This window comes from Podarcis gaigeae (assembly GCF_964106915.1).
Source record: "Podarcis gaigeae genome assembly, chromosome: 12".
In the NCBI taxonomy this organism is placed as follows: Eukaryota; Metazoa; Chordata; class Lepidosauria; order Squamata; family Lacertidae; genus Podarcis; species Podarcis gaigeae.
Window position 1 is genome coordinate 42,172,168 of NC_139688.1, and position 23,278 is coordinate 42,195,445.

Genomic DNA, 23,278 nt, shown 5'->3' on the forward strand with positions numbered 1-23,278 from the left:
AATATTTGCATGGAAGTAATTTTGTTGATTTAAAGCAAAGGGACAAATCCATGTCTCCCTCTGTTGTTCATCAATTTGCAACCACGGGGAACAGGAAGACATCAGTACTCGCCTATCCAACCTCTTCCTGTAAGTGAGAGGGGCCTTCTCATTTTCCTTCTTGAGCAATTGTAATTAAATTAAATTAAATTAAAAGGGTTGCCTGGGTCTCGTAGCCTAAGAGGACAACTGTTGAACAGGTGACCTATAAATGCAAGTCAAATGGGTCGAGTATCCCTTCTTGTAATGATTATATAGTAGGTTTTGTTCCCCGTGTTCTGTGGATAGGGTGGCTCATTTCTTTTTTAAATGTTTTCTTGCCCGACTTCCCTATAATATCAGCAACAGCACGGACTTAGTTCCAAATATCCCCTTTGCACAAGCTGGTAGCTCTTCCATTCGTGCAAGTTGGGTGTCTCTGATTACCATTAATTATCTACCTCCACCCACAGCTGCAGCCCCCATATTTGTACTGCACACCTTTCTGGAGGGTCCTCCAGCTCTCAGCAGCATCTTTTATAGGGCTTCAGTGGGAAGGAGGAGGCGAAAACCTCAAATGGTTCGTGGAATTCAAGCCATGGTATTTGTTCAGAAGGACTAAATCCTCAGTTCAGACACAGATGAGCAAGAAAAAATTATTTTATCAGATAACAGAAATATACTCAGAGTTGAGAGTGGATTTCATGCTTTTTATTCAGCTCATATTGGTGAGGAGGAATGGAAGTACCCCCAGAACGTCTGCTTTTATATACATTATTTACACAATGGGCCCCATGTGATTGGCTAATTCTGGGATTCTCCTAAAGGCCAATCAGGTTGGCCACAACAGGCCACAACAGGATTCACTTCCACCTGGAGCTGGATTGGGTGGCTCCTGTGGACCAATCAGACTGCTGCATTCTGAATCCTATTGTTCTAGGACCAACCAGGCTGCTTCAAATTAGATCTTATTCAACTCAGTACATAACAATAACCTTTCAGAATTAAGAAAGACCTGAGAAGTCACATTTAATTTTATTTGATACCTTGCTATAGTTTTATTGTGCATGGGTTGAATCTTGCTTAGTTGTGAAGCCCTGAAAACAATCATTTTGGGATCCTTAAATAGCCAAACTAATCCCTAAAATTAGGAAGGTGCCAGCACTGAGAAGATGTTGTATTGTTTATGTCCCCCCCCCCCCCAATGTGATCTCTTCTCCTTGCCTCCACTGCTTTGCACAACAGGTATTTCACTCTGAAATTTTTGCTGTGGGTTCAGACCTGTCACATGGCTTTCATTCCTTAGTCCATAGCCATTGCACTTCGGTTGAACTAACTGTGAGCTGCCTCTTCATATTTGCTGTGATCAAATAGTTTCCCTTTCTGGTTTTAAAATTATGTGGCTTTATGAAAAGTAAAAGGCTACAGTGTGGCTCTATAATTTAAATACTGGCAGGCATCCTATTGCAGTTAACTGCCTTGCTTACTTAGCCAGTCGAGAGAATCCATTGTTTACAAAGTTTATTGCTGAATTCAGAACTGGATCTATTTCTTAAAACAATAAAATAAACTAACTAGGGTGTTATAAAATTAACGTTCTGTGATTGACATCTTGCAACCAGATTATCTCTGGGAATGTCTTTCCCTGTATACCTCTGCCTGGTCCCTTCGATCCTCAGGAGAGATGCTCTTAATAGAGTTGTACACTTTGAGGCTTCGTTTTATGTCCACTCAGACATGAGTGTATTGGCACCTTCCCTTTGGGATTTGCTCCCAATGAACATAAGGCAGGCACTTAAAGTATTAGCATTTCAGCACCCGGTTAAAACTCACCAGTTCATCCCAGCTTTCTTTCAGGAGTGATTTGTTTTGGGTTTTGTGCTTTGTACCTATGTATTTTGTACTTATTTATGAGTGTGAATTTATTGTTTGTTTTCTTCTGTTCACCACCATGATGTGTTTTTTTCCCTTCCTCTTTATGTTGCTGGTATCCAAATGTCTGCAAGCAAACAAACAAGATTTGCCCTGGTTCATACATTCAGCCAGGTGGCATTAAAATAACCTTAGGGGATGCTGCCACCATGTGAATCAATGGCTGGTCACCTGGAGGCATCAACAAAATGGAAATTCATGCAATGTACTTTTAGTTTAGCACTAATGCAGAGGTCCTGGGTTGTGCCACAAGCTGTCTTCCTGATGGAGGGGGCGATTTTTGTTGTTCCTCTACTAAGCTCTTGCAGAATGCCCCCCCCCCCAAGACACACCATATATGAACCTTTCTTTTTTCTTCTATTTTCTGAATCCTTGCTCTGTGAACTGGGCTACATTCCCCCTACTGGTAAATAGCATTGTTTATTTTTGATTAAATTGTATTTACCATGTTGTGAAGTCATCATATTAGATGCTGAATATTTCATAAAGCCTTGAAGGTTATCAAACCTAGTCATAGTGTTGCATGCATTTCAGTCACTTCGCAGAGTAACTTTCAACATGATGAGAGGTTTCATTTCATTCCTTTCTTTCCTTCTGCTTGATTGCAGGGTTTTTTCCGCAGGAGCATTCAGAAGAACATGGTTTATACATGTCACCGAGATAAGAACTGTGTTATTAATAAAGTCACTAGGAACCGCTGCCAGTACTGCAGACTACAGAAGTGCTTTGAAGTGGGAATGTCCAAAGAATGTGAGTTGCTTGTAGAAATTGTCTCATTTTACTTATCTATATCTATATATTTGGATTACAGTGGCGGTCATGGGGATGTGGCTTCCTAATCAGACATATTGGGGTCAGAAATTAGTGTGGATGCTACTTTGAATATCTCTTCCTTTAAAAAAATGGAAAAAGGGCCTTTTTAACATCATATAGCACATGTCTACATGGGGATTTGTCTAAACCACTGAGTCTCTTGGGCTTGCCGATCAGAAGGTTGGCGGTTTGAATCCCCGCAATGGGGTGAGCTCCCATTGCTCTGTCCCAGCTCCTTGCCAGCCTAGCAGTTTGAAAGCTCGCCAGTGCAAGTAGATAAATAGGTACTGCTGTGGCGGGAAGGTAAAGGGTACTTCTGTGCGCTCTGGTTTCCGTCACAGTGTTCCGTTGTGCCAGAAGCGGCCACATGACCCATAAAGCTGGCTGTGGACAAACGCTGGCTCCCTCGGCCTGAAAACGAGATGAGCGCCACAACCCCATAGTCGCCTTTAACTGTCTAGGGGTCCTTTACCTTTTTTTTTTTTACCTGGTTGGAGCCCTTAAATGGTTGTGTCGAATCCCTGCAAAACTACACAGCAACTCTGTTCCCAATCCAAACAGCAGGATCATAGTAGGGCTCCCATGTGTTGTGCAGCCCGCATGAATGAATCATGTGCAAGTCTCACACACTTCACTGTTTGTGGGGACTGCTTCCTGTACATCTAGCTTAGCACTTGCATTATGACCAAGCAGCCTGGTATATATTTTTTTCTGTGGATGAGCTCGTAAGAAAAACATATTTCTTTGTGCGCGCGCGCACACACACACACACACACACACACACACAATCCGGAAGCTGAGTGTTACAGAGTGAAATCTGTTGATAATAAACATGCAGATTGAAGAGAAGCTTAAAAAGAGAGCTCTCAAATGATGAAATAACTGATCCCATGCAAAATTAGAACAGAAGGAGTTGCCTGTTAGCAAAGACCAGCGAGGAAGCAGACATGTGCAGAGTCAGAAGTAAAAATAAATACTGACGTACAAGTGTCAGGACAAAAGGTGGGATGGAGGAGTCAGGGGTCCCAACTTGAATAAAATATTGCAGGGGGGGCAGGTAAGCCCCGTCCTGCATAATCGATCACATGATGCTGTGTGCACACACCATTTGAATGGGAATGCCAATCAATTTTGTGGGGGCCCGGCTCCCTCAAATATTTTATTGTAGAAGCTGGGCCCCCACTACCCCTAGGAGTTGGCTCCTATGGAGAGAGTCATGAAATGTTTCTCCAAATAACCTTTGACGGTGCCATGGAATAAAGTTGAGAGAATACAGTGAGATGGCTTTTTCTTGCCCAAGTTCCATGCTGCATGACATTGCAGTAGTACCTGTAGAAATGTACACAGCTAACAGGAAATTCAGTGCCTACATGCCAACTGAATTAGAGCCAGAAAAGGGCTTCTGAGGTCGGAGGGGAGGAAAAGAGGGGAGATATCAGCATTCTAGCATGATTTCCAAGATATGCAGAAGTGCCAAAGTCCCCCCCCCCCCAAAAAAAATGCTTAACAATTGTGGTGGGCTCCTCTGCCCAATGAAGATTGAGTATATACAATAACTTCTAAGAGCCATGAAATGTTGTAAGTCAGATGGAAAAGAAAAACAGTGAATTGGCGGACAGTGCGGAGCGACTTAAACATCCTGGCATTGTCTAGCTGCAACCCTGAAAAGCAGCAATCCTATTAGGGGCTGAGGACATGTTGCAGCCTTTCACAGCTTGTGAATGTCAGAAAATGCCATCAGAACATAAGAAAATCTCAGCTGGATCAAACCAAAGGCCCGTCTAGCCAGGCGTTCTGCTCTAAAAGTGGTCAGCCAGTCGCCCATTAGAGGCCCACAGGCAGGAGGACATGAGTGCAATAGCCCTTCAAGCCAGGTTTTTACCTTTTATATACCTCAGCAGTGGCACCCTGTACGACAGTAAAATTCAGCGCCCCACTTCTCACACGACATTCTACAGCTTTGTTTTGGCGCCCCCTGCAGCTCGGCACCCAGTGTGACCGCACCAATCACACCCTACTAAAGCCACCTCTGACCTCATAGTGGGTCAGCTACAGAACATTTTGATCATAAGGTGCATTGCAAGGTGCATATTGCTGAGTTTATATTTTTTCTGTTCTTGAGTCTTAAGAGGTGAGATTTCTAACCGGGCTGTAATGTACACCGCTAAACTAATCTTAAGCATCTGTGTTTCTTCAATTGCCTGAAACTCCTCAGTTAGAATACAGCGCTGCAAACTTAGATGCGAAAGCAAAGTAGGTCTTAAACTCTTGTCCTGTGTTTACAAGCTCCAGAATCAGAAGGAATCTGAAAAGCAAGATGCCCAGAGTGTGTAACAAGATATTCCGTGCACCTGCATTGAAAAACAATGCTGTAGTAGAGGGAGGAATACAGCCGTTGCCTGTATAAATTACTTTTTGAACTCTAGCTGTCTCGTAGCAGAATTTTGGATGGTGGGTGTCAACTTGGAGTCCACATAAAATATTTAGTTGATAATTTTTCAGTTACAAGAGTTGGCAGGGAAGCAGAGTAATAAAAGTGCAGCCATTGATATCTTCTGGGTGCAAATAAGGGTAATGCAACATTAGTATGAAACACAGTACGAGGTTACTGTGATGTTATTTTTGTTTATTCGTTTTTTATTTACTAAATTTAATTGGCTGCTTTTTTTACCAAGGCAACTCAAAGTGACTTGCGATATGTGATGATGATGATGATGATGATGATGATGATGATGATGATTTTTTTACACCTACGCAAAAGAAAAACAAATATCTAAAAGACAATCTTAATTTTAAAAGGCGGGATTAAAACATCCTACCCACTGAAGGAATCCACAGATAAGATATTAAAAACATGAAAGTAATGCCTGCATGAGAAATTAGTCATTTGCAAAGTGTTCCTAACGAGCAATTTTAAAAAACTAGCGTTCCTGAATGAATTGAGTGGTTTCAAACTTAGGTTTTACTAATAATAGACCCATTGAAATTAATGAACGTGACTTCAGTTCGGCCCGTAAATTTCAGTAGGCCTACTCTGTGTAAACCTAGTTAAATACTGCCCACTGTTTTGGGTTATTCCCTTAGGAAAGCTGTATGGCTGTGTGTGTGTGTACGCGCATGACGTCTCCCTCCCCTTCCTGCCGTTCTATTCACAAAGTGCTTGATTGGCTGCAAGCGCATTTCTCCGTACAGCGTGAGTGCCACAAACAAAGGACAAGAAGATGTTCCCAAGGCTCTGCAAGGAAACAAGCCTATGTTGCTGAACCAGCCCCCAATGGGCAAGTTAATCATGGTGGACAACGTTAATAGCAACCCAAATGCCTGCTCCTAAGGGCAGGGAATGAATGAACGCCCAACCAGAGCTGTGCGAAGTTGTCTGCGTATCCATTACTGTTTGGATTCTCTGTATTATGGAGAAGATAACTGGCAGCCTTGCGGCCAGAGGCTGCCCTTTTAGTCGGTTTCACTGGAAAGCAGCTGCGTCCGTAAAGCCTGTGCCCGCCTCCTCCTGCAGTCCCTGCCATGGATAGGAATTTAAAGGTATTCATGAGTATAATGTGGTTGTGAAGAGCAGCAAACCCTGTTTCTTTCACTAACTAGCGGTTTACTTTCAAATAGGTAAATGATGAGCTGCAATTAATTCAGAGATTTGTAGCAGAATAATTATTCTCTTTGAATGTATGCAGGGATTTTATGGCCCTTTTTACTGTAGGGGGTCCCCCCCCCCAATGCTCTGCAGAGCTAATGAGCCAAGACTGATGGCAGATGCAGATTTGAATTTTTCTCTTTGGATTAGTGTCCAGTCCTCAAGTCCAGATTGAGGCAGGCGCTGTATTGTGCTAGGAGAAAAGGCAGCCACATTGCACCAGGACTGTACTTGTGTGCCTTCAGGTGGGATGGCCATTTTCTTTCCTTTTTCCTTTTCTAGATACACTCCTGATGGAAGTTACAGATCAAAGCACCAGGTTAGGGACAAGGTAATAATAATAATAATAATAATAATAATAATAATAATAATAATAATAATAATATATTTGTAACCCGCCCATCTGGCTGAGTTTCCCCAGCCACTCTGGGCGGCTCCCAATCAAGTGTTAAAAACAATACAGCATTAAATATTAAAAACTTCCCTGAACAGGGCTCCCTTCAGATGTCGTTTGAAGATAGGATAGCTGCTTATTTCCTTCACATCTGAAGCGAGGGTGTTCCATAGCGTGGGCACCACTACTGAGAAGGCCCTCTGTCTGGTTCCCCATAACCTCACTTCTCACAATGAGGGAACCGCCAGAAGGCCCTCGGCGCTGGATTTCAGTGTCCGGGCTGAACGATGGGGTGGAGACGCTCCTTCAGGTATACAGGACCGAGGCCGTTTAGGGCTTTAAAGGTCAGCACCAACACTTTGAATTGTGCTCAGAAATGTACTGGGAGCCAATGCAGATCTCTCAGGACCAGTGTTATGCCACTCCCAGTCACCAGTCTAGCTGCCGCATTCTGGATTAATTGCAGTTTCCGGGTCACCTTCAAAGGTAGCCCCACGTAGAGTGCATTGCAGTAGTCCAAGTGGGAGATAACTAGAGCATGCACCACTCTGGCGAGACAGTCCGCGGGCAGGTAGGCTCTTAGCCTGCGTACCAGGTGAAGCTGGTAGACAGCCACCTTGGACACAGAATTGACCTGCACCTCCATGGACAGCTGTGAGTCCAAAATGACTCCCAGGCTGCGCACCTGGTCCTTCAGGGACACAGTTACCTCATTCAGGACCAGGGAATCCCCCACACGTGCCCACCCCCTGTCCCCCCCAAACAGTACAGGTTGATAGATAAAAGCATGGTTTAGGCTAGGGCTGGGTGAGATCAACTTTTCAACATTATGTTATGACCAGCCAAACATCGCAATATTGAAAAGCGGAGGGAGGAGCAAGCTGCATTGGCCTCGGCCCCCCAGAGTGAAACCACCACTCCTACCAGGGAGGAAGGAGGCAGCAGCGGAGAAAGTAAGGCGTAGGCAAACCCCACCTGCGATGTACAGCTGGTTGAAGGCACCGTTGCACTCTGGCCCTCAAATTGGTCCTGGATGTTGTATTGATACGTCAGCTAGGCCTAGTTTAGACCAAATTTAAATATATCTGTGTATTCCCCCCCCCCCCGTGATTAAACATCTTTGCTCCTCTGAGGATAGTGTTTAATAACTCTCTGTAAGCAGGTAGCTTTATTTCTGTTTCCTGCAAGACTCTTTCTTTCTCTCTCTCTCTCTCTCTCTCTCTCTCTCTCTCTCTCTCTCTCATCTTCCCAGTTTCGCTTTGCCTTCCATCTGCCAGTTTTAAGCTTTCAAAGCAACGACGCCAGTAAATTATTAATACCAAAATGAAACCCATGTTCTGCTGAGATGGTTATGTAATAGCAATAACGGCACCAAACTCATCTAATGATCTTTCCCTCCTGTGCCATGTACAGCGAACTAATAGCTTGCAAGTTCATTTGCAACTCGTTTGGTTTCAGAAAAGCATTCTAGACAGTTGAATAATCCTGCCGAAAAGAAACAACCCAAGGGGTTTGAGCATCTTGCTCAGTTGCACGGGTAGCTGCACCCCATGTGGTTTATATATTTATTTATTTTCTTGTGTTTATATTCCACCTCCCCCCCCCCCATTCGTAATGGGGCTCAATGTGGCATGCACACAATTTCCCAGGGATTGAGTGTACCTGGACCTGTTGAGCTTTCAACAAAGGAAGGGTACTCTGGGAAGGAAAACATAACTCTGCTGCCCTCCACCTGATCACCCCATGCAGAAGAAGGCCTGTAGATGTAGAAGAGGGCCTTCTTCCACTGTGAATGGCAGGAAGTGTTGCAGTGCACTTGAAGCCGTAGGAGCACTGTAGGAGGGGCCTGTCAAGGGGCAAGAGGGCATTGCATACATCTGATGGGATACCACTCTGATACATCTCTCTGCATATATATATATATTTTTAGGGGGTGGGAATGGTGGGAGGTTGAGCCCATTGTGACAGCAACATAAACCCCACATTAAGGCTGCAATCCTGAACATTAATAATAATAATAATAATAATAATAATAATAATAATAATAATATATATTTATACCCCATCCATCTGGCTGGGCTTCCCCAGCCACTCTGGGCGGCTTCCAAAAAAATAATAAAATACTGTAATACATCAAACATTAAAAGCTTCCCTAAGCAGGGCTGCCTTCAGATGTCTTCTTAAAGTCTGGTAGTTGTTGTTCTTTTTGACATCTGGTGGGAGGGCGTTCCACAGGGCGGGTGCCACTACCGAGAAGGCCCTCTGCCTGGTTCCCTGTAACTTGGCTTCTCTCAGGGAGGGAACCGCCAGAAGGCCCTCGGTGCTGGACCTCAGTGTCCGGGCAGAACGATATGGGTGGAGATGCTCCTTCAGATGGTACTGCTTGGTACTGCTTAACAGTAAATCCTATTGAACTCAATGGGGCTATGTTCAGAAGTGGGCAAGTGTAGAAAATGGTAATTTCCCCCTCCTGCCGTGCCTTGTGACTAGCATCTTTTCAGAATTGCTAAAGAATAAAGTTGGGGAAAGGGTGGGGGGACGAAACCCAGAGACAAATCTTAATGCTCAGGGAAACAGGATAGCAGATAGCAGAATCAAGAAGGAAGGAGCGATGTTTCTGAATAACTGCTGCACAGTCCAGAGTGTGGGGAGCAGGGTGTTTGTCCTAGTGGAACATGGATCCACTCAAGTACTCTAGTGGAGTGAGTATTTGAGGATTCTGAAAGAGGATGAAAAATATACGATTGCTACTGAGAGAAGGGGGTTAGGTTAGTTCTGGAATAGCTCCTTTCAGTTTTCCAGGCTTTGTGGGGCAGGGGAATTGAATTATTTTTAGTTTCTGACATTGATTTTTCATTTCCAACACACAACCGTGAGACTCATCGTAGCAGAAACATGAGCTTTAGCGCTTTTTAGTTGAATCATCCTACTGATGCCTCCCATTTTGTGTGTGCCTTTTCGTTTTCTTTGTTGGGGTAGAGTAACATAAGGGAGATGCAACTAATAAGCTCGTACAAAGATTGATTACATGTCCTCAGCTGGAAGTTGCGCTAAGCCTTATTCTCTGAGGTATAACATCTGTGGTGAGCCTTTCACTGCTCTTCTTCTGCAGCATCCGTTTTTGACAAAATTATGCCCACTTCTTGTCTGGTTTGCTTTTCATTTGGCAATCCTTCTTTCCTTGCCAGCCATCCTGTATTTTGGTTAAGCTATATATTTTTAAGGAGCGGGCTAGTGCTGTGGTGCTTTTATTGCTGTTTTAATTTGTTTTTTTGTAGATCTTTTTATATATTGCAAGTGTTTAATTACTTTTTAAGAATTATATTTTTTGTTTTTAGCTCTCCCCCCACCTATTTTGCCTGTGTTTTTCTATTTCTATCTGTAAGCTACCTTGAGTTCTGGTCTGGGGAAAATGGGATATCATTAAATATAACCATCATCATCAGTTCCACTTATATTACTATTAAATTCCAAGAATCGTTACACTAGCATCCCAGCTCTTGTTTTCTTCCAGGTCATATGTTGTTGCTTCAGTTTGACTAAGCAATAGGAAGGTCCACATTTAATATTTTTTAGAGAAAGAGGTGCAGCTCAGTGCTTTGCATGCAGACTTTTTCAGTGACGCATGTTCTGGTTTCATTTAGAATGCGCTGGGTTACTGCAATGCGCTCTACATGGGGCTGCCTTTGGAGACTGTCTGGAAACATCAGCAAGAACACTGGTCGGTTCCTGATGACAGGACCACATTGCACAGATTCTGTACTGGTTACACGGGCTGCCAGTTTGTTTCTGGATGCAATTTAAAGGTTTGGTTTTGGTGTTTATAGCCCTAACTGGTTTGGGACCAGGTTAACTGAAGGCCTACCTGTGGCAATATGACCTGTTTTGAGGACCTGCTTTCTAGCTTATCAATGAGAAATGCCAGGAACAATTTTCACGGTGGTGGCCTTGTGTTCATGAAATTCCTTTCCTCTTAAGAAATGTGTATAGTTCCATAATTGTTGATTTTAGAGAACTGTTTAAGGCATTCTGGCTACACTACAGTGGTACCTCAGGTTAAGTACTTAATTCGTTCCGGAGGTCTATTCTTAACCTGAAACTGTTCTTAACCTGAAGCACCACTTTAGCTAATGGGGCCTACTGCTGCCACACTGCCAGAGCATGATTTCTGTTCTCATCCTGAAGCAAAGTTCTTAACCCGAGGTACTATTTCTGGGTTAGCGGAGTCTGTAATCTGAAGCGTATGTAACCTGAAGTATATGTAACCCGAGGTACCACTGAAGCAAAGTTCTTAACCCGAGGTACTATTTCTGGGTTAGCGGAGTCTGTAATCTGAAGCGTATGTAACCTGAAGTATATGTAACCCGAGGTACCACTGTATTATTAATAGCTATGTATTGATTGCTACTGATAATTTTGAGGTATAATTTTAAATCTGATGGTTGGAGGATTTTCTACAGAATTTTGAACACCACCTTTTGAGGGCAATGTGCATTTATACATCTTACATAAATAAGTGATTGTGCTTATTTCAGTAACAGTACGGCGTACATATTTTTGTGGAGCGGATTATCGAAAGCTGCGATCTTGACAAGCCAGCTTACCGCAGTGGCTCTCTGCCATGTTTCAGCTCCTTTGGCTTCATGCCAAGATGCTAACCTTACGGCTTGGCTCTAATAACATCCGATTGAAGTGTCTTCACTCTCTTGAACTGCGGTTTTTTAGATCTCATTTGGCAGTTCTTTCCTCTGAAATGTTCCATATTTGATACAAAGCCTGGGTATGTGTTGCTTAGGTGGAAACAAACAAAACAGGAAGTAGAATGCGAGCAGTGGAAAGGCAACTCTTAAAAATATCTGTTATAAGTGAATTATAATCCCTATATTTAGGATTTTAGAAGAATGGTCTATGTGTGTATATCCATGGCAAGACCCACTGAGGTCAGTGGGGCTTACTCCCAGGTACGTATGTATAGGATTGCAGTTTAAGTGCTGCAGGTAACAGGAGAAAACTTACAGGGATCTCTGCAGTGAAATGTTTCGGTCCCATTAACTAGAGGATCCCAATTTTTTTGATTAAGTACAAACCCCGTGTTTGATGTATCAATTACTCGGTTTGTGGTGCACTGCAAAACGTGAGTTTTCGCTGCAAAAAAACCTGCAAAACTTTGGCACAGGTTTGGAGGAGATTCCAGATTATGGGGTTCAAACTGTTAGCTTGTTTCTCCTCTTATCCCACCCCTTTCCAGTAGAATCATTTGTGTGTGTCACAGAAAAATAGCATTTTTTTTTAAAAAGGTATTTTCGTCCTAGTTCTAGTGAAAAGTATTTTAGTGAAGATTCTGAAACTGACTTTTAAAAGCTGTACTGTTTGGTCCTACAGGAAGTGCCAAAGGCTGGAAAACTGTTTCATTATCTCTAGGATTCTAGCTGTCCCAAATCTGTAACGGGTTGCCTATTGCAGGCACATTGCAGACTTGGCTTGGATATATCCACAATGAAGAGATTCTTTGCGTTTTCAAGACACATGCCTAAATTTGGGAGTTGGAGCTAAATGGGATTCCGCGTGTCCCCTGGCAGAAAGTGCAGCTGAATGCAAACATGCTTTTACTGTGGATTACTGGCTTGGCTAGTCATCTGACAGGCACTTTTAATGGCGTCAGGAAGACATGCAAAGAGAAGCACACTGACCTACTTTCCCCCTCTTTACTTCATTTCTTAACCACTGCTCCAAGCAAATAAAATGTTAATGGAAAAACTCGTTGGAAAACTCAATACAACTTCAAGGAGCTTCTCTGTACTGCATGCTTCTTTTAAGAATTAGAGGTTTTCTCAGGGTAGTTCTGGAGTTCAAAGATAATCTGAACGCTTATATTCTCTCTAGGGAAGTGAGCTGCCTGCAGGACTGTCTCCCCCCCCCCCCCCAACTGCTTCAACAGCTTTAATGAGTAGAGTGATCTGCTTCAAGTTTTGCTAAATGATTTAGAGTGACTCCTCCTCAGGGATACCCTTTAGGAACCAATGATATATTAAGTGATCTAAATGTGTTTTTGTGGCGCTTTCAGTAAGTTGGGTATTACTTTTCTCTCTATCTGCATTTGGTCTCCTATTTACCAAGGGGGAAATGAGACTGAGGGTTTTTCTGTTAGTCCTACCCAGAGTAGACCTATTAATGTTAATTAACCAGGATTCCCTGTTAATTCCTGAATGGATTCGGACTTTTTAGCTGAGCTTGTCTCCAGAGGAGCAGGGCAAGTAAAATAATAAGAAACATATGAACTCTGTTTAGTTTATAAAGGATCTAAAATGCTTTTTTTAAAAATAAAATTTTATTAGTTTTCAATTTCAGTCAGATATTAACCTCATTATAACAATATCAATTTATAATACAATTATTAATATCAGTCATTCAAGTACCAAATTATATAATTTAGTTAAAGTGGGGCCCCACTTGCTAGATTTGATGATTTTCTTTATTTCTGTGTTCCAAAATCTTATTAGTTTCAGTTACATTCTGGTCATAATCATAATTCCTCTTATAACAACTGCAGTATTCATAACATCTATTTGTGTTGACACATTAAATGATTTATAAAATTTCAAGTGAGGAACTCAAACTATGTCCTTGTTCTTCCTGTGTGTGTCAAATATTCCGTCCGTGGTGTTTCTTCCTATAAGATGTTATGTAAGATCCTGTAAGATGTTCCTCCTTGTAAGATGTTATGTCTTTCTTTCCTTGGTTGTTGCTGTTATCCGTCATGCTTTGGGCGGAGCTGATATCTCATTGTTGATCCTGAAATTTCTCCATCGCTCTGCCCCACGCTTTGTTGTTTTGCACCAAGAACTTTTAACAACAGCTGCAAAAGTCACTCTGTCCCAATAGATATTACCTGTTGTCACCATTTTACCTCTCAACCTGGGAAGAGGAGCGGTCTGTCGAACTGCAGATGACTCAGTAAGGAACCTTATCAGTTCCTTGGCAGTTCACAGACTCCTTTCATCCTTCCTTCCAACTGAAGATATATGAGGAATTATCCTTCTAATTAAATTAAAATCCATGTTCTCTTAGTGTTATTCAGTTTGCTTAGTGTTATTCAGTTCGTAGATAATAAAGGATAGGGAAGAGTCAGCTCTAAGTTTCCATTGTAAACCTTTTGTAAAATAGAGCTTCCCTCCCCTTTTCCTTTTTTTTACACATAGCTCCATTTGATGTTATATTCCATATTTATAATCCAATTTCTTCCATCTTAACTTGTACAAATATAATTTGAACTAACATTCAGAGGAGGGTTGCCAAATCATAAATGTAGAGAAGAAAACTTTAAATAAAGAAACTGTAGGCTCCCCCCCCCCCACTGTCTTTTGCACCAAATGAAATCTCATCTCAAATTCCAAACCTTAAAGTCCTGTACTTTAGTCCAATTACGCTCTAATTAATTAATTACGCTTCTTAACGGCGGCGTTGGAGGGTTTTTGCCAGGCTTTTGTACTCAGTGCTTTTGTACTCAGCGCCTCCCTGCGCCCCCCCATCCATGCCGGAGCGAGAACCAGGTACGAAGCCGCACTGCAAGTGAAGCCCGTTCCCTCGTCCCTGGGAGAAATTTGCAAGGATGATTAACCCTCAGTCACCCTTGTTTTTTCTTGGCCTACGATCTCCCGCTGTCGTGGGGGCTGCCTCCATTAAGGTGGAGCGGAACCGGAAGCCCCTTTTTGAAGCCAGTGGACTGACAGCTGGGCTAGCTCAATTGATAGAGTATGAGACTCTTGATCTCAGGATGATAGGTTTGAGCCCCATGTTGGGCAAAATAATCCCTCATTGCAGGGGGTTGGACTAGATGACCCCCGTGGTCCGTTCCAATTCTACAAATTCTGTGATTCTAAGTACTCCTCATCCCCAGTTCAGTCCAACTTACAAAATGTTTGCTTCTTCCCCCAAATGTTACCGTGCATCTAACCTCAAAGTTTTTACAACCTCTGGATAGAAGTGAATTCAAAAAGATGGGTAATTTACACTGGAAATTTCTCCCTGAATGTTTTCTTGATCCAGGTTTTGCATAGAAGGTGCACTGCCAAGATGCTTCTTTCTTTCATAAATTTCTGCATCAGACTTAGATATTTATTTTTGTCCCATTTCTCTGTTACAAAACTACTAAATTACAACCATTTCTTCTTAATCACACATATCCATTTAGAATTCTTATTGTAAATCTTCATTAAAAATAATGACCCTTACTTCCTGCAACCATTTAATTTGAAAAACTTTGCATCAAATTAACTCACAATAAAAACTTCAATTCTAATTAGTCATTACTTTTGTCTAATTCATTGCTTCTAGAATAGGGTCTTTACTGTAATATTTTAAGAATTTATCTGAGCTATGCTTCTTTACAGCCTTTCTCTCCCCCCCCCCCATTCATCCAGTGAGTTAGCTTAACAAATGTAATTAGGGTCCAACATACATATTCTTAATTTGTAATTTTGGGTTACTAATTTTTTTAGTAATGGGCTATCAATATTTTTTCATGAGACCAGTAATTAATGATTTCTAAAATACATGGATACAAGTACTAAGACTGCCAAGAGACTTAGCTTTGCTGGCTGTAGAGATCATGCACACATCACTTGCAACCCGCAGCCTGTTTACAATTGTTATTCATTCTTTTGGTAACCTTGCAGGGTAGGTTCCTACTATTTCCATTTTGCAGACAGAAAATTGAACTTGAGAAAAGTCCACAACCACTTACAGGGCAATGTTAGCTAGGTTTATTCAAGTCCTATTGAATTAAATGGGGGCACCTTCAGGTAAGTGGGGTTAGAAGTGCAGCCTTAATTGACCCAAGCCCAGCACTTTAGCTAGTAGTTTCATTGGTGTGCAGAACTGTAGCCTAACTGTGTGGGATGGAGGACACCAAGGGTGCAAAAAATAAAATAAAAATCATTTACTTGAGTTTTCTCACTGCTCTTTTAAAGCCAAATCTGTATTTATTTGTTATACAGTAAAAGTAAATAATTTAGATACTGAACTCTGCACAGATGGGGAAGTCTTAAGGATGGAATTACAAGTGTTCCAGTTGTGTTTGTATATCCAAGTTCAAAGCAGAGGGAGGAATAATCATTAGGGTTGTATTAAAATGACAGCCTGGACAGATAATGCCTATTGACTAGGTAAGTGCTTCATGGGACTCCAAAACATGTGGAATGGTGTGCAAAAGCAAGAGTTGCACCATTTGCCTCCGTACTGAGCATGCTAACTATGCAGTGAATGTCATGCAATTGCACAAATAGTCTGTTCTCCAGCACTGAAGTTAGAATGAAGACAACCATATTCTATTTTCCCCCCTTCCCCTTCTACTGTTCCACTTATAAGGTCTAAAAATAAACAAAAGCATTATCATGGAATCCCAGAAATCAGATAGTGGGACTGCAGAAGGAAAACCAGATGTCAGATGACTGTGTGGAGACTGAAAAATGTTAAACACTGCTAAGGCAATTGGTATGACTTTTTTGTGCTCTGAGTTCATAGTAGTTGCCTCCCATTCTATCCTATCAACAACCCAGTGAGGTAGGTTAGGGTGAGATTTGGTAATTGGCCCAAGATCATTTAGTATGCCTGACGATTCAGTGGGGATTTGAACCTAGTTTTGCTCACATCTGGTCTGACAGTCGGGGATGCGGGTGGCGCAGTGGGTTAAACCACAGAGCCTAGGACTTGCCGATCAGAAGGTCGGCGGTTCGAATCCCCGCTACGGGGTGAGCTCCCGTTGCTCGGTCCCAGCTCCTGCCAACCTAGCAGTTCGAAAGCACGTCGAAGTGCAAGTAGATAAATAGGTACTGCTTTGGCAGGAAGGTAAATGGTGTTTCCGTGCGCTGCTCTGGTTCGGCAGAAGCGGCTTAGTCATGCTGGCCACATGACCCGAAAGCTGTATGCCGGCTCCCTCTGCCAATAAAGCGAGATGAGTGCCACAACCCCAGAGTCGGTCACGACTGAACCTAATGGTCAGGGGTCCCTTTACCTTTACCTTAGTCTGACAGTCTACTCTACACCTCACCCCACAGCTTTCTGAAGAGCCAGACTAGTTTATATGTTTACAGTGAGCAATCCTCATCATGCCTGCTCAGATGTAAGTTGTATTGGACTCAGTGAGATCAGAACTGCAGCCTTAAATGTAGTGTCATATTTCTGTATCATTACATTTCGTAAAAAAATAGCGTAGCCCCCACATCCATATTTTTAAAACAAATAATGGTACACGAATGTGATCATGCATGTCTGATTTGTGCATCAGCTGGTGTGCGCAGTGAACAGTGGGTACACTTTCGCTTTAAAACAACAAACTGACTTACTTCCATTGAAGGCAAATGACCTTTATTCATTAACTATGATAACGTTATGTTCAGTAGCAATACGGAATACTGATTTGAAATTGAGCTGAAGTTATAGTTATTCTGCAGTACATAACATGGAGTGAATAATATCATCTCTCTTTTTTTAGAAATGAAAAATTACAGAAAAGGGTGTTGCTTCACTTCTTTCAGTGACAGCACTATTATTAGTTGTTGTTATGGTTAGACTTTATACCCTTCCATTCATCATAAATGAATTAACGACGTGTAACAACAGTGTAAAGGCACAAAATACAATGCTATTAAAACAAACAGAATAATCAGTTGTGCTTAAATGCGGACACTGATCTCTATAACATTGTGCAGGCCAAATACATGCATACCTAGAATGCATGGAGGAAGAGGAAGGTCTTTTTAGCTGCTGGTTGAAGATGAGTCACCTTTGTGCCAGTCAGTGCTATTTTTCTAGAAAAAGAGGTGCAGGAACTCACCACGAACACCTCCATCGTTCTCTTAGAATGGCAGTGGTGCCCATCTGAAAGGTGCTGGAACTGGTGCCAGCCAAATCTCAAGGGGCAGGGCCTTCTGAAACTGGGATATTATTCCTGTGAAAGTGTTCTGAAGAAGATAGGTATGCTTGCGTTCTGGAGAACAGAAAGATCTGCCAAATTCCACAGCCTGTTTCTGATCTCTTTAATTCTGATTGAAAGTTCCTTTTTATGGAGTATGGACAAGCTGCATCCCCAAGACTTCCCTGGTGAAACTTGTACTATCAGCTTGAGTGGTTTTGCCCGGAGAGAGCAGGATCATCAGCCATGCATTCTTCTTCTCTGGGAGTAGAGATCAGCAGCTCTGCCAAATTATACCATACCATGTGCAGTCGTTTGTGATGTAAATTACAACCAGCTCAGGCCTCCTTGTGGGCCACCACCATCATCTAATGAGTGGCCACTTGTTGAAACCAGACAATAGGCTTGAGGGGAAAGGGTCTGCCTTCAGTGAGCTGGAACACCCTGTCCTTTGCTTTCCATTCTGTATAATACCCAAGTTTCATCTTTTGTTTTCCATGCAGGAGTCTGGAAACTGGGTCAGTTAATCCAAGTAGAAAGCATCATTTTATTGAGTTAACTCTGTGGTGGACTGCTGCTTCTTTGCCTTATCGAAACAAGCTTCCTGGTTTGCAAGAAGTCTCCCCATTGAAATTATCCAGGATCTTCTGTAATAATGTTGAATTTAAATCAACAACAACAAAAAATGCCACTCTCCTTTTGAAAAATGCATTGTTTCCAGAAACAACTGTCGCCAACCTCATCTCCTTTGCCACTTGTTTTGATCAGTAAATTAGATCAGCCTTTGTTATTCTTAAAACAATTTCACTTAAAAGAGTATAGCAGAAAGTGAAAAGTGAGAAGATTATCAGTAGATCAAATGAGAATTTTGGAGAGTCTGGACCATATGTTGCAAACTGCAGCTTTTAAACCAGTCTGATAATTATTGGCTTGGGATATTCCTTAGGATCACAGCTGAATCAGCTGGGGGGGGGGGAAGCACATTTGAACAGGTTTTAAATCATAAACCATTGGCGTAGAGCAATTTTGGTATCTGGTTGCTAAGATTTTCATCTGGAATGCATGTTTCTGCAGATATTTGCAGGCGTTAATAGTAGCCATTGATGGGATGTAGATGGGATGGGGGAAGAATTATTATAAAATATCACTGTAGCAAAATAGATTGGAGATTGCATGTTGGATAGGACAAAGTAGGAAAATCTTTTTCTTTCTATTGAACCAAGTTAAATTGGTGTGGGAGTGTTGAAGTTATCATGTTCTACAAACGTTGATGTCAAGAAAGGGTGTTTCTAGAGCAGCTGGTTTACAAGTGCAAGAAATAAAATGTGCTGTATTGATAAAGGTGGTCAAATCTTCATTATTCACAGCACACTATTTGCAAAGTTAGGGTTGGGACAACTGAAAACATCTAGGCTTTGTAAACACCACACATATGGGAGCTGTAGTTTGTAATTGTAGCTTTCTTAGGGGTAAACTACAGTTCTCAAGGTTTTTTTTTGGGGGGGGACCATGTACAGTGGTACCTCAGGTTACAAACTTAATTTGTTCTGGAAGTCCGTTCTTAACCCGAAGCATTCTTAACCTGAGGTGCGCATTCCCTACATAGGCCTCCCGCGGCCCCAGAAGCAGATTGCATTCGTATCCTGGGGCAAAGTTCGCAACCTGGGACACCTACTTCCGGGTTTGTAGAGTTCGTAACCCAAAGTGTTCGTAAGCAGGACTATTCGTAACCTGAGGTACCACTGTACTTTAAATCTATGGTGTGTACACAACTTCAGATTGCTAAAAATTGGATTTCTAATAAACATTCCACCTTTGGAAAGATGGACTTCCTAGCAGTTGTAGTGATCTATAATGCACAATCCCGACTGAAACTATTGTTTTACACTATGTTTAAAATTGGGACGCGGGTGACGCTGTGGGTTAGACCACAGAGTCTAGGACTTGCCAATCAGAAGGTCGGCGGTTCGAATCCCCGCGACGGGGTGAGCTCCCATTGTTTGGTCCCTGCTCCTTTCAACCTAGCAGTTTGAAAGTACGTCAGAGTGCAAGTAGATAAATAGGTACCGCTCCGGCGGGAAGGTAAACGTTTCCGTGCGCTGCTGTGGTTCGCCAGAAGTGGGTTAGTCATGCTGGCCACATGACCCGGAAAAAGTGTCTGTGGACAAACATTGGCTCCCTTGGCCAGTAAAGTGAGATGAGCGCTGCAACCCCAGAGTCGTTCGCAACTGGACTTAACTGTCTGGGGTCCTTTACCTTTTTACTTTCTCAAACAACATTTCTGTGGGTTGTTTTTTTTTAAAAAAATAAAATAAAATGCGAATTAATGTGGAAATGGCTGTACGCCGGTTCCCTTGGCCAATAAAGCGAGATGAGCACTGCAACCCCAGAGTCGGTCACAACTGGACCTAATGGTCAGGGGTCCCTTTACCTTTTATGTTTAAAATTAACAATGTCATTTCATTTCCCTTGACTCTTTTGTCTGTCAAACCATTCGCTTGGTTGCACTACAAGTCCCATCAGCCACATCCACCATGGTCAATCACAGGAGCCAGCTTCTAGGGGCTGAGGTCCCAAATAAAATATTTGAGAGGATGGCCTTCCCGAAAAGTTGATGGGCATTGCCATTCAAATGTGTGTGCACTGTGTGTACTGCATCTTGTGAGCAATTATTGAATACTTTATTCAGGTTGGCACCCCTGTGGATTATGATCAGGGATAATAGGAACCATAGTCCAACATTTGGAAGACCACAGGTTCCATTCATCCTAGACTATGAGTCCTTAGGGAACCAAACTATTAACATTTAGAAAAACAGATTAGCCCAAATCAAATTAGTAAGTGAATCTCTGCAAAATGTTCGGTATTCTCATGCTTACAGTGACAATTATTCTGCATTGTTGTGATCATTTTGAAATACATACCCCCTACGTATGCACTACAATAATTAAGTTAATTATAAATAGAAAACTGAGTGATTGTGGCTATCATAAGAGCATCCCCTGAATTGTAGTATGAAATTTGAACCAGCAACTTCCTTGTTTAAAGCTCACAGTCTAAGCCATTACATTGCATCATTTCATAAGAACAACGTGAGTGGAGATGACATGTTCTTTATTGCATGGACATCACAAACAGCACATTGCTTCAGAGCCTGTTATATGTCACTCCATCTCCAAGTTCAAGGACAAAGCGATTGGTTATTGAATGCAATGGGCCTCCTTTTCATGAAGGCAAGGTATTTCTGATATTCTCAGAAGCAACACTTCTGTAAGTTCAAGGAATGAGAGTAATTCTCCACTTTCTATTATTTGACTGTTTGCATCAGTTGTTTGAAATAAGGATGATGTGTTTGAAATAAGAACATCTGTTGTTTAATATCTTTTATTTCATTTTTTTAAAAAAGAATTGTAGGTTGCATTAGGAATGTGATTTCTGTGAATTCTGATTTGCACTTAATGAATGGGTTGGAACATAATTTTTCTTTGGATCATGCATTTCTCCAATTTTTTAAATCCTGTACTTGCTCAAACAGGGACGCGGGTGGCACTGTGGTCTAAACCACTGAGCCTAGGGCTTGCCAATCAGTAGGTCGGTGGTTTGAATCCCGGTGACGGGGTGAGCTCCCGTTGCTCGGTCCCTGCTCCTGCCAACCTAGCAGTTTGAAAGCGCGTCAAAGTGCAAGTAGATAAATAGGTACTGCTCCAGCAAGAAGGTAAACGATATTTCTGTGCACTGCTCTGGTTTCGCCAGAAGTGGCTCAGTCATGCTGGCCACATGACCCGGAAAAAGTGTCTGTGGACAAACATTGGTTCCCTTGGCCAGTAAAGTGAGATGAGCGCTGCGACCCCAGAGTCGTTCGCAACTGGACTTAACTGTCTGGGGTCCTTTACCTTTTTACTTTCTCAAACAACATTTCTGTGGGTTGTTTTTTTAAAAAAAATAAAATAAAATGCAAATTAATGTGGAAATGGGACAGAACAGACTTTTGAATGAAACTGATATAGAGCAAAAACAGACTGTTCCATCCATCCCAGTGCTAAATGTTATAAAGTACAGTCGTACCTTGGAAATTGAACGGAATCTGTTCTGGAAGTCCTGGAACGGAATCTGCAGGAAGCTCCTGCAGCCAATCAGAAGCTCCGTCAGGTGTTCTATTTCCAAAAATAGTTTGCAAACTGGATCAGTCACTTCTGGGTTTGTGATGTTCGGGAGCCAAAATCTTCGAGTACTAAGCTGTTTGACTTTCAAGGTATGACTGTACTTTATTCAAGCCTACCTAAACAAGGCTGAGCATGTAAAATTAAGCTAATTACTATCAACAGAGGGTTGATAGCAGGCAGTGCTATCAATGTTTTCTCATTTCAAAAATCCAATAAACTGATCTGCTGACCTCTGGAAACCAAATTTCTCCAAATTAGGAGGCTTTCTCCTGACTTTTAGGGAGCATTAATGTAATATTTATACATTCTTAGATGACCAACCTTTGAGTGATGTATGCTAGGAAGGTCAAATTTGGCTATTTATTCCTGTAATCCACTGTCCATGGAAATTGCTGTTCCAGATTTCAAAACCATAAGTCCAAAGGGCATTGGCTTCAAGAAGGTAGCTCCAAAGGGCATTTGAGCAGCTGGAATCGGATGAGACAACTTACTAATGACATTCTCGTGGCCTCTGTCTCAGGGTTTAAATACTTGGGATTTTTCAGATTTCTCAATAGAAACATTAACAGCCAAAGCCTATACATGTCTACTCAGATGTAAGCGTCATGGAGTTTAAGGGGACTTAACACCCAGGTAAACTTCCAGGTGTAGGGTTGCAGCCCAAATGGTGGTGGTGGTTGTTTCAAGGCAGCTGTTGTTCTTTTTGTAGACCGGGCAGAAAAGAACATATTCAAAATTGTCATCTAAGAGCAAAGTCCCAACGCATAGTCCAGGCATAGGCAAACTCGGCCCTCCAGATGTTTTGGGACTACAATTCCCATCATCCCTAGCTAACAGGACCAGTGGTCAGGGATGATGGGACTTGTAGTCCCAAAACATCTGGAGGGCCGAGTTTGCCTATGCCTGGACTATGCGTTGGGACTTTGCTCTTAGATGACAATTTTGAATTTGGGTACTCTTTGCAATGATAATATTCCAGACTATTTTAGGCAGAATTGCATACAAACCTATATGCAGTTAACACTGGTGAATTTTCATGAGGACTTAAAAAAAACCCAACTAACTAACTCACAAACTGATGTGGAATTTTTTTTTTATTTGAACTTTTGATTTGACAAATGAGAAACTGAAATGGAAAACTTCATGTATCCCTAATTATGGGTGTGTCTTCTGCCTAATAGCAGCCTAATAATGGCAATTCATTGTTCACTTTAACTTAATTATTCCACTCCTTGCTTAAAAATCCACATAAGCTTTTATTTTGAATGACTGCCTCTATTCCTCTAGGAGAAAACCTGCACTGTGATGCATTAATCTGTTGTCTATAAAAATACACATAATGTTGACAGTGAAAATGACCAGGATGTATTTTCACCACTTGTACCTGATAATTCAGCATC

The 23,278-nt window shown here is 42.0% G+C and overlaps 1 protein-coding gene across 12 annotated transcripts in view; it reads left to right on the forward strand.

Annotated features, from left to right (window-relative positions):
- The window catches only part of RARB (retinoic acid receptor beta), a 343,315-nt gene that overhangs the window by 293,742 nt on the left and 26,295 nt on the right, over window positions 1–23,278 (forward strand). For all 12 annotated transcript variants that reach the window (XM_083705963.1, XM_083705968.1, XM_083705960.1 and 9 more), the window contains one exon: window positions 2,559–2,700. In XM_083705963.1, the coding sequence (XP_083562089.1) occupies window positions 2,559–2,700 (142 nt within the window). The remainder of the gene's footprint in view (window positions 1–2,558; window positions 2,701–23,278) is intronic.